The sequence below is a fragment of the Trichechus manatus genome, unplaced genomic scaffold (assembly GCF_000243295.1).
Source record: "Trichechus manatus latirostris isolate Lorelei unplaced genomic scaffold, TriManLat1.0 scaffold00024, whole genome shotgun sequence".
Taxonomy (NCBI): Eukaryota; Metazoa; Chordata; class Mammalia; order Sirenia; family Trichechidae; genus Trichechus; species Trichechus manatus.
In genome coordinates this window covers 17,137,698-17,148,848 of record NW_004443960.1, presented here as the reverse complement: position 1 = coordinate 17,148,848, position 11,151 = coordinate 17,137,698, and the positions used below count along the sequence as shown (strand labels likewise).

The window sequence follows — 11,151 nt, the reverse complement described above, 5'->3', positions numbered from 1 at the left end:
CTAACTTGAATTGTAAACTTTCACTTAAAGTACAATAAAATAAGAAGCCAGACACACACACAGACACAAATGTGGATGGTGGTAGTAGTAGTACCTAACTCATAGGATTAAATGGGAGGATTAATCATTTAATGAGATTGTGAGGATTAAATGAGATAATGCAGATAAAGTACTAAGAACACTTACTGGCACATGTTTTTAGCTCCTGTGGAGTCAGCCCCTGACTCATGTTGACCCCATGTACAAGGGAACAAAATGCTTCCCGGTCCTGCACCATGCCCATGATTGATTACAGATCAGACTCTTGTGATCCATAGGGTTTTCATTGACTGATTTTCAGAATTAGGTTGCCAGGCCTTTCTTCCTAGTCTGTTTTAGTCTGGCAGCTTTGCTGAAATCTGCTCAGCATCACAGCAACACACAAGCATCCACTGACAGGTGGTGGCTGCGCATGAGGTGCATTGGCTGGGAATCGATGATTCCATGGGTCTCCCGCATGGAACCACCATTGCCCCGTGGCACATAGTAAGCACTAAACAAAATGTTCACTGTCACCATCGTGTCTATCATTATTATTATTATTATTATTCTCAGCAGCCCCTTGAGTCTTAAATGAAACTGTTCACTTTATAACTTTTTTACCCACATATACCCGGGTCTCTTGCTAGGAGTCAGAATTGATTCATTGGCAGTGGGTTATGCCAGAGATCCAGTAAGTCTTTAAAAATAAGCATTAAAAATGGAATAGTTCTTTTTAAAAGTGATACAAGTATGTGATGAATATGTGCTTGTTAAAAAATTTAAAATATTCAGACGTTAAATAAATACAGAAGTCTGGAGAAGAGAGAGAGGTCTCTTTTGTTACCTAACCACCTAATCCCACAGTCCCACTCCACTCCTCAGAGGTAGCCATCGTTAACACTTTGGGGTAGATCTAGCCATCCTTAAAAAAAAAAAAAAAACCATGAATTTCCATAAATACATGTGTAAGCAAATGCACAGTTTGGTTGGAAGTGTTTTCCTCTCATAAATGGAATCACATAAATGCACACTGGTGTGCAGCGTGCCTTTCTCTGTTTTTTCTCATACAAACAAAATATCATGAACAACCTTCCATGTCGGGACACATGACTTTTCCTCATTCATTTTAAGGACTGTGTAATATTCCACTTACCCATGGCCCCTACTGGTGGACATTTAGGTTGTTTGCAGTATCTTTGCTAATACATGACAACGCTAACTACGGCGAACAACTTGGTATGTTTATCTTAGGCCCCAGGACCTAGAGTTTTTGTAGGAAACCTCTAGGGTGCAGAAAGTGGAACTGCTGGGTTATAGGTCTTTGTAAGCCATTTTCTGTGTGGGTGCATGGTACTTTTTGTGCTGAGCGACAAGCCAGAGCCCAGAGGCTGTCCATCTTACTTATTCCCACTACAACCGTTCAAAGTAGGTTGCATTATAATCCACCCACATTCCAGATGAGAAAAATGAGGCTCAGATTGGTCAAGGAATGTGTCTAATTTATTTAGCCAGTAAGTTGTAGAACCAAGACTAGGGCCCTGGTCTGAATGATTCCAGAATTCACAGTATGATGCATCTTTAAGATGCCCGACTAACCAGTTTCCCTGAGGAAGATGCAAAAAAATGGCCCTGATTTTGTGGACTTGGTTCTGGGGCTTTAGCAGACCCTGACAGTCCCGGTGAGCAGTTTTCCTGTTTGTTTCCAGGCTCCTGGTGACCTACTGTTCCTCGTGGAAGGTGATTCAGTGCTGGGGGCAGCAGGAATTTGCCATTCCCGATAATGTTCTGGGGATTGTTTATGGGCAAACCATTTGCTGGATCGGAGCCTTTTTCTCCCCTCTTATCCCTGCAATCGCAACCATGAAATTCATTATCATCTTTTATGTGAAAGAGGTAAGGGGAGGCGGGGGTGGGGGACTGATACCCTGCACCATTCTTGACCTTCTGAGGTGTTAGGCACTCCTATGTTTGGAGCCCACCCCACATCCCATCAGATGTATCAGACTTACACTCATATCATCCCTTACTTAATACATGTTTTTATTCTGGAAAAATGGCTTTGAATGGATTTGGGCATTTTTATAATTTTGAGAGTTTTCTTAAGAATTGTCTTGTTCCTGTGATTTAAATGTTGTGTTTATATGCAACTGTCTAAGAGTTGAGTCATAGTCCATCAGTTGCCAGTGGTGCGTTTTGGTGATATTTAACACAATATTTATTAATTTTGATTTTACTGTTTTTTGTTTGGACTTTGAAGCCAGTACGATTATTTTCAAGTCTTCATTTGTGTAAGGAGCCCTCAGCTGCTAACTGAAAGGTCAGCGGTTCGAACTCGCCAGCCACTCCACTGGAGAAAGATGTGGCAGTCTGCCTCCATAAAGATCACAGCCTTGGAAACACCATGGGGCAGTTCTTCTGTATCCTCCAGGGTTGCTATGAGTTGGAATTGACTCAACGGCAATGGGTTTGGTTTTTGGTTTGGTCATTTGTGTAGGCCTTTGAACAGCTCATGGGCCCTAGGCAGTGTGCCTAAATAAGTGCTTACCGGGTGAACTGACCCACGAAGTGGCCCATTAATACTTTGTGTCCTCTGCCCTCAAGTCAGTCTGGCTACTGGTGACATCAGAAGAGTTTGATGCTTATTCCGAGTAACATTGCTTTTTAAATATTAAGGAGAAATTTTGCACCTGTTTCTATACCCATTTTCCCCTCCCCCTTGATATTTCCTTCAAGTCTTTTTTTCCCTCAATGGAAATATTCGTTTTTAATACACCCATATTTTTACGCAAATAACGTACACCTTCTAAGTGTTTGCCAGCCGCACCCTCCCCCCTCGAGGTATTTTTGTAAGTATACTCTGCTAATTTTTTCTTTTACAACAACATGTAAAAAAAAAAAAAATGGCATAGCAGTGCGTGTGACAATACCTCATGAGAGGGAGGACACGGTTGGCAAACAAACGTAAAAGATGCGCATTATTTGCATTAAAATAGGGTTTGTGAAAAGTACAAAAAAAAATCCATTGCCGTGGAGTTGATTCCGACTCATAGGGACCCTACAGGTCTGAGTAGAACTGCTCCATAGGGTTTCCAAGGCTATAATCTTAACGGTAGCAAACTGCCACATCCTTCTCCCTAAGAGCAGCTGGTGGGTTCAAACTGTCAACCTTTCAGTTAGCAGCCAAGTGCTTTAACTACTGTGCTACCAGGGCTCCTAACGAAAAGTATATATGCTTATAAAAAAAATTCAAGTAAAATCTCTGAATTTGCTGTGTGCTATTGTAGATCTATTTTATATCTATTTAAACCCCTATAAAAAAATAAACGCTATTTTTTTAACTTAAATGGAATCGTTCCGTAGTTACAAAATCTACCCTTTTCATTTCACAGTGCCACTTGAGTACATAAAGCTCTCATCCTTCCTAAGGGCTACTTCATGTTACACTGTATGGATGTAACTTTACCTTTAATAAATATCCTATTGATAGCTAGCAATCACCCTATTGATTGCTTCCAATTATTCTGTTATCAAAAACTGCAGGAGTAAATATCCGTGTACATATATTTTGGCCCATTTTTCCTATTGTTTCCTCAGGAGGAATTCCCCAAAGTTGAGGTCTGGGTTAGGCATTTCTCATTTTGATCTCTATTGCTGGGCTACCCTCTAGAAAGGTTGTACCAATTTACGTTCTCACCTATAATGCATGAGTATACTCAGATCCTCTTGGAAGCTCTGCTCATTGCTCTTGATTTCTTCTCTCTTTTTCTCCCCCTTAGATGAGCCTTATTTATACCTGCAGACCCTCTCCGAGGCAGTTCCGAGCATCCAATTCTAATTTCTTCTTCCTGTTGGTGTTGTTGATTGGGCTGTGTTTGGCCATAATACCGCTAACAATCAGCATGGCAAGGTAAACACAACTTTGTGTTCTAGAACCTTTCTTTACTTCTTGACATGTCCCTTGTTTACGTTAAAGCGTTCTTTGCATTCTTTATTGGTTTTCCTCACATCATTCTACCCACAGAGGTAAGACCGGTCACTCCTGGCTTCACCAGACACACTTTTATTTTAGAATCTCCTTCTAGACACTGAAATGTCTTGGTTCCCTTCTGGAACTTGGTCTTATAGTGCTGCCATCATTTTTTGTGAGTTGGGTCTGTCCTACCCTACTCCTTTTTCCTAGGACTTCCTTTCTAGTCCCCTTTTGGATTGTTTCTTTGTTTTTGATTATCAGAGTAATACACGGTTATCGTAGAAGATTTGGAGTATAGGAAAAAGCAGAAAGAAGCAGGAAGTCACCCATAGTCCTGCCAGTTTGGTTGAGAGAATTTTGTACCCATCAGACGATTATTAAATGCCTTCTATGTGCCAGTAAGGTTGCTATGAGTCGGAACTGACTTGCTGGCAGTGGGTTTGTTTTTTTTGTTATGTGCCAAGTACTGTGCTAGGTGCTAGGATATAAAGACGATTAAGATGAGGCACACGGAATTTAGGGTCTAGTGTGGAATTTGGAAAGAGCAGAAAAGGCTCTAGACTAAGGATCAGAAGTTGAGGGTTCAAATTCCAATGATAGATAATATGTAAATGAGTGGGCGTGGCCGTATTACAATAAAACTTTATTTATAAAAACAGATGGAGGGCCAGATTTGGCCTGTGGGCCATAATTTGCCAACTCTTGATGTACACACTCACGAAACTCCATTTCCTCATCTTTAAAGTTAAAAGCTTGGAGCTTTGAATCCCTCTCTCAGATTTTTTTTCTAACGAATATGATTCTATGTATTTTTTTATTGTTTTAGTAGTATGTGTTATATAAAAAAAATCAAATGGTATAAAAACCAAACCCATTGCCATCGAGTCAATTCCAACTCATAGGAACTGTCCCATAGGGTTTCCAAGGAGCGCCTGGTGGATTCAAACTGCCATTCTTTTGGTTAGCAGCCATAGCTCTTAACCACTATGCCACCAGGGCTTCCTCAAATGGTATACCCAAAAAAACCAGACCAAACCCGTTGCCGTGGAGTTGATTCCAACTCAAAGGGTGTAAACTGAGGAGGGAAAATTACCCCTTATCTTCACCTCTTAATCCTACTCTCTAGAGATAACATTAACATTTTCTTATGAAAACTTTCAGAAACTCATTATGCAAAATATATCTGTAGTTTAAAAACACATATGGGATAACAATGTAATTCTGTTTGACAACTTGTTTCTTTTCACTTAATTTTATGCTTTGTACCTTTTTCCATGCCAGTACATATAGAACTGTTTCAACTTTTTAAAATATATTTTAATTGTAATTTTTTAAATAAGAAATACATTCATATGGCACAAAATTCAAAAGATATAGAAGAGTGTATGGTGAAGATTCATTTTCTAATCCTATGTCTCAGCTACTGAGTTCCCCTCAGAGACACAGTCATCTCATGTCTATCTGTCTGCCTCTTTCTCTCTTCTCCTCTCAGTGACTCTTTATCATTCCATTGTATGAATGAACCGTGAATTATTCACTCATTTCCTTAAGAAACATTTAGGTTGTTTCTAGGGATTTATTTTTATCCCCACAAATAGGGCTACAATGGAAAATCTTATACACAAATCTTTGTGGTGTGAATTTAGGCAATTCTTTTTAGGCCTTAGTTTTCTTTTCTTTTCTTTTTTTTTTAATTATAATTTTTCCCTACTTTTTATTTTGAAAAGTTTCAAATCCATTGGAAAGATGAAAAATAGCAACAGTGAACACTTATATACGCTTCAACAAGATGTCCCAATTATTAACGTTTCGCCACATGGTTTTTATCTTTCTTTGTATACTTTTTTTATGTGTGAGGAACCATTTGAAATTAAGTTTCAGGTACCATGACATTTCTTCCCTAAATACTTGAGCATGCAACTCCTAAGAATAAGGACATTCTCCGTCATATGTATCCACAATAACATGATCACACCCAAGGTAATTAATAAATAATATCACTCAACATCCTGCCCTTTTGAAATTTCTCCATTTGTCCCAGAGTAGTCTAACTTTTTTTTTTTAATGAAGATCCTTCAAGATTCCCCATTGCTTTTGATTGGTGTATCTCTTTAGTCTGTTTTAATCTTTGATTTATTTTCGAAGAGTTCAGTCCAGTTTCCTCATCTCCAAATTAAGAGATTGGAGAACAGAATCTCCACATCCTGGATTTGTCTGATGACTTCCTTACGGTGTCATTTAACTTGTTCCTCTATCCCTTGAGTTCCCCATACACTGGTAGTTGGTTCTAGAGACCTGATGAAGTCCAGGGGAGACATTTTTGACCAGAATACTCCAGGAGGCTCACGTGGTCAGGTGGTTCCTCTAGGCCACCGCTGGCAAAGTGTTCTGGTCGTGCAGAGGAGGGAGGCTTAGCCAGTGCCATCTGCGTACCCTGAGCGCATTGGTCTGTGTCCTGGCAGCATCCCATCCTCCAAAGCCTGTGGGCCATTCACTAACTTCAACACCACCTGGGACGTCATCCCCAAGACGGTGAGCACCTTCCCCAGCTCGCTGCAGTCCCTGATCCACAGTGTCACGTCAGAGGCCTTTGCAGTGCCTTTCTTCATGATCATCTGGTGAGTCAAAACCACCTGGACCCAGCGGGTATTTCCCACTAGAGCATGCGAGCTCCTCTCCACTGGGCAATGAGAACCACTATTACACTTGCTGCATCACTGAACCTCTCTGAGCCTCACTTTCCTGTCTGTAAATAGACTTCATAATAGTAGTGGCTCTCTGAAAGGGCCGTTGAGCAGATTCAGTAAGATCACATGTGTAAGGCAATTAGCCCATTGCCTGGCTTATAAGAAGCCAATAAACATTATTACTGGGTGGTGCAAACGATTAATGTGCTCGGCTGCTAATTGACAGGTCTGAGTCCACCCAGAGGTGCCTTGGAACAAAGGCCTGGCGATGTGCTTGCAAAAGATCACAGCCATTGAAAACCCTATGGAGCACAGTTCTACTCTGAAACCCATGGAGTCACCGTTAGTCTGAATCAACTCAAGGGCAACTGGGTTTTTTTTTTTTGGTTTGTTTATTATTAATATTACTAATTGTTCACAAAATCTCTAGCCTTTTGTAAAAAGGGACTGATTAACTGGGCAGGAGAAGAGCACTGGATTAGGAGCATGGGCTTGAATCTAAGCTCTGTCACTTATAAGCTGTGTGGGCTTGGGCTGTCACATATTCTCTCAGTGTCCTTACCTGGAAAATGAGGATAAAGAATGGTGCATACCTCATAGGGTTGTGGGGAAAAATGTGGTAACATATGAAAAGTGCTGACCCAATAACTGACAGGTTTCCTATGAACTGTGGTTTGAACTAATTAGCTGCCGTGTGGGAGAAAGATGTGGCAGTCTGCTTCTGTAAAGATTTACAGCCTTGAAAATCCTGTAGGGCGGTTCTACTCTGTCCTGCAGGGTTGCTATGAGGTGGAATTGCCTCGACGGCAGTGAGTTTAGTTTGGGTTTGTATATGAGGGTCACTGGGATCTTTGCTGTACACAGTGAGTCATTTTGAGTGTTACAATAATGTTGTTGGTTGCCATCGAGTAGATTCCGACTCATGGCCACCCTGTGTGTGCAGAGTAGAACTGCTCCATTGGGTTTTCAAGGCCATGTCACCCCTTTCGGAAGCAGATTGGCAGGCCCTTTTTCCAAGACACTTCTAGTGAGTTCAAACCACCAACCTTCTGGCTACTAGTTGAGTGCTTAACCGTTCGCGCCACCCAGGGATCTGTTATAATAACACTAATCACAAACGTGGATTGAGTGCTTACTATGTGCTGGGTGTTGCTCTAAACTCCTTAAATGTGTTATTAACTCATGAAACCATCACAATTATGCTATGATGATATAGACATTATTACAGTAAAACCTCACCATAATGCAGGAATGGGAAAAAAAATTCAAATGTAAAACACAGGATACTTTTTAGCGAGATTAATAAAACCACTTGGGGAAACTGTGCAACTAGCCAGCCTGGAATTCCAAGGATCCAGGGATCCAGCTGCTCCATCCCCGTCAGCTCACTCCAGCTTTAGTTTGGCTGGCACCACCTGGTGGTGATTACCTGATCTGACTTCAATATGTTTGGGGACCATTCTTGTCCTGTAGCTAGCAGGGACTTCCAGGAGAGTGTCACTGATGTTGGTGATTCCAGGACTCTCCTGGTTGCTTGGTCCTCATTTCATCAGTACCATCTGGGAGATTGGACAAGTAGAATCCTGGGGACACAGGAAACCACCTCCCCTTTATTAAAGGAGGCCACCTGCTGTTTTCCTGGGGGCTTGCCCTCCACTCCACTTGCCCCTCTTCCCCAAAGATAATAACTTCAGCTATCTTCCATTTGAGATCTGGGGCTGGACCGAAGGCAGGAGCCAATTCCTGGTTGCTACTTTTACCCAAAATTGTCTTATGGATACCGAGCCTTGCTATTGCTGGGTTTAACTGTATTTACCCACACTTTACAGATGAGGAAATTGAGGCCAGAGATGGTTCACAGTGATCTTCCACTGCCAGTTACTGACACACTGAGCTGACTTTCTGGACTCTCTCCTCCTCTCTCCCTACCCTTTTGCATGTGCCAGGGGAGCAGCAACAACTTGTAGCATTAACTTAGAAAGCGAGGCATAAATCAGACTCTGTTGCCACTGCCAAATAAAAATTTGGCCAAAAAAATTGGTGGGTGAATGAGGGGGAGAGAGGCAAGACAATATTGGCTATTTCTGATGCTTTCTGCTTGGGGGAAGTGAGGGCTTTCTTTTTTCTTCTAAAAAATTGTTTCAGGCAAAATGTGTTGGGTTGTTTTTCTGCTGGCATCCAAGTGATGCAAACTCACTGCTGACCTCTCCGCCTTGTGCTGCAGCCTCATCATGTTCTACTTCATCGCCCTGGCCGGAGCACATAAGCAGGTGGTTGACCAGCTCCGAGAGCAGCTGTCCCTGGTAAGGGAGTAAGGTCAAGGGATCAGGGCAGGGGGCATTTGCCCAGGAAGCTGTAGGGAAAGTGGCACTTTTTCCAGGGAGGGGATGAAATTACTGAGGCTCTCCCATTACCACCTCCCCAAAACGCTGCCTTCAGGCCCTCCCCAGTTTCATTCACTCATTTGCTGACTCATCCATTCCTTCAATATATATATATATTGGGGAAACTGTGCACCCCGTACTGTGCTGGGTGCTGGGATCCATTGGTGTAATAAAGAAATAAGATCAATCCCAGTAATAACCATTGCTGTGATGATAATAAAATCAAGGTGGTTAGAGTGACAAGTGGGCCATCTGCTACTGTAGGTAGGTGGCCAGGGAAGGCCTCTTTGCAGAGGTGACATTTGGGCTGGGACATGAGTGATGAGGAGGAGCTGGTTGCTGGAGGTCTCGGGATGAGAGTAACAAGCAGACGGTGCAGCAAGAGAAGGGGCTGAAGGGATGAGGGATGAGAGGAAGGGTAGAGTGGCTGGCGGTGGGTGAATGAGGCAAGATGGTATTGGAATATCAGCTGGGCCATAGTATGAGGGCTCTGGTAAGAAGTTTGGATTTCACTCTGAGTGTGAGGGAAACCACTGGAAGGTTTGAATTGATACCTCACACTTTATTTACTTAAAAAAAAATTTTATTATGGTGAAATATATATAACAAAACATATGCTCTTTCAACCATTTTTAGATGTACAAGTGAATGACATTAATTACATTCACCTTGTTGCATAGCTATCACCTTTGTTACCAATGTTTTTCCTCACCCTTAATAGAAACCCAGTGCCCTTTAAGCAATACCTCCTCATTCCGCCTCCCACCCAGCCCTGGTAACCACTAATGAACTGTGATCTCTATGCTTTTGCCTTCCAAGATATTTCATATAAGTGGCGTCATGCAATATTTGTCCTTTTATGACTGACTTATTTTACTCATCATAATATTTTCAAGGTTCACCCATGTTGTAGCATGTACCAGGGCTTCATTTCTCTCTGTGGCTGAATAATATTCCATTGCATATATATACCACATTTTATTTATCCATTCATCTGTTGATGGACACTTGGGTTGTTTCCACCTCTTGGCCATTGTGAATAGTGCTGCAGTGAACATTGATGTACAAGTATCTGTTTGTGTTCCTGCTTTCAGTTCTTCTGGATATATACCTAGGAGTGGCATTGCTGGATCATATGGTAATTCTATGTTTAACTTTTTGAGGAACCACCACACTGTTTTCCACAGTGGCTGTACCATTTTAAAATCCCACCCGCAATGGGCAAGAGTTTCAGTTTCCCTACGTCCTTGCCAACAATTGTTATTTTCCATTTTTCCGATCATAGCCATCCTAATGGGGGTGAAGTGGTATCTCATTGTGGTTTTGATTTACATTTCCCTAAATAACTCATTGTTTAACATCTTTTCATGTAGCTCATTGGCCATTTCTATATCTTCTTTGGTGAAATGTCAATTCAAGTCGTTTGCTTATTTTTACATTGGGTTTTTTTTTGTTGTTGAGTTGTAGGGTTTTTTTTTTTTTTTTAACCTTCTGTACATTAAACCCTTATCAGATATATGGTTCCCAAATATTTTCTCCCATTCTTGATGTACATTTTTAAAAGATCATCAGTTGCTGAGTGGAGAAGGAGTTGTGGGAAACAAGGGCGAAAGAGGCAAACCCGTTTGGACTCTTACGATAAAAAGTCCAGCGGTTAGAATCCTTAACCCCAAGTCTAATAGGTAATTTACTAGGTGGAAAAGAATGCTCTTTGCTTCCAAACATAGTGAATGTATTTTCCAACTTGTTTCTTTTTTTAGGAAAGTCGTGACAAGCGTTATCTAATCCAGAAACTAACAGAAGCCCAAAAGGATATGAGGAACCAACTAGACTGATGCCGAAGATGCTGATGTGTTTTGCTTATAAGCTGACCTAGCGACTCTGCCAAATTTTCAAAGCCCACCTGAGTTTTGAACAGAATTTTAATATGTATTTTCTAGACTTCAGGTTTTCCTGCCCCGGGCTCCACATGAGCAGCGGTGGGGGCTGTGTTTTCCATAACCCTGTCCCTATGTTAGGGCACTGGTGACTTAGAAGAAAAGCAGGTTAAAAACCAAGTCTTTTCCTATAGACCGACAGGTCATTGACT

The 11,151-nt window shown here is 41.5% G+C and overlaps 1 protein-coding gene across 1 annotated transcript in view; it reads left to right on the top strand.

Moving 5' to 3' along the window:
• The window catches only part of TMC7 (transmembrane channel like 7), a 61,484-nt gene extending 50,587 nt beyond the window's left edge, over positions 1-10,897 (top strand). Inside the window, exons 12-16 of the mRNA XM_004373441.2 lie at positions 1,728-1,914; positions 3,798-3,928; positions 6,454-6,609; positions 8,903-8,981; positions 10,823-10,897. Coding sequence (XP_004373498.2) covers positions 1,728-1,914; positions 3,798-3,928; positions 6,454-6,609; positions 8,903-8,981; positions 10,823-10,897 — 628 coding nt within the window. The remainder of the gene's footprint in view (positions 1-1,727; positions 1,915-3,797; positions 3,929-6,453; positions 6,610-8,902; positions 8,982-10,822) is intronic.
• Positions 10,898-11,151: the final 254 nt, after the last annotated feature.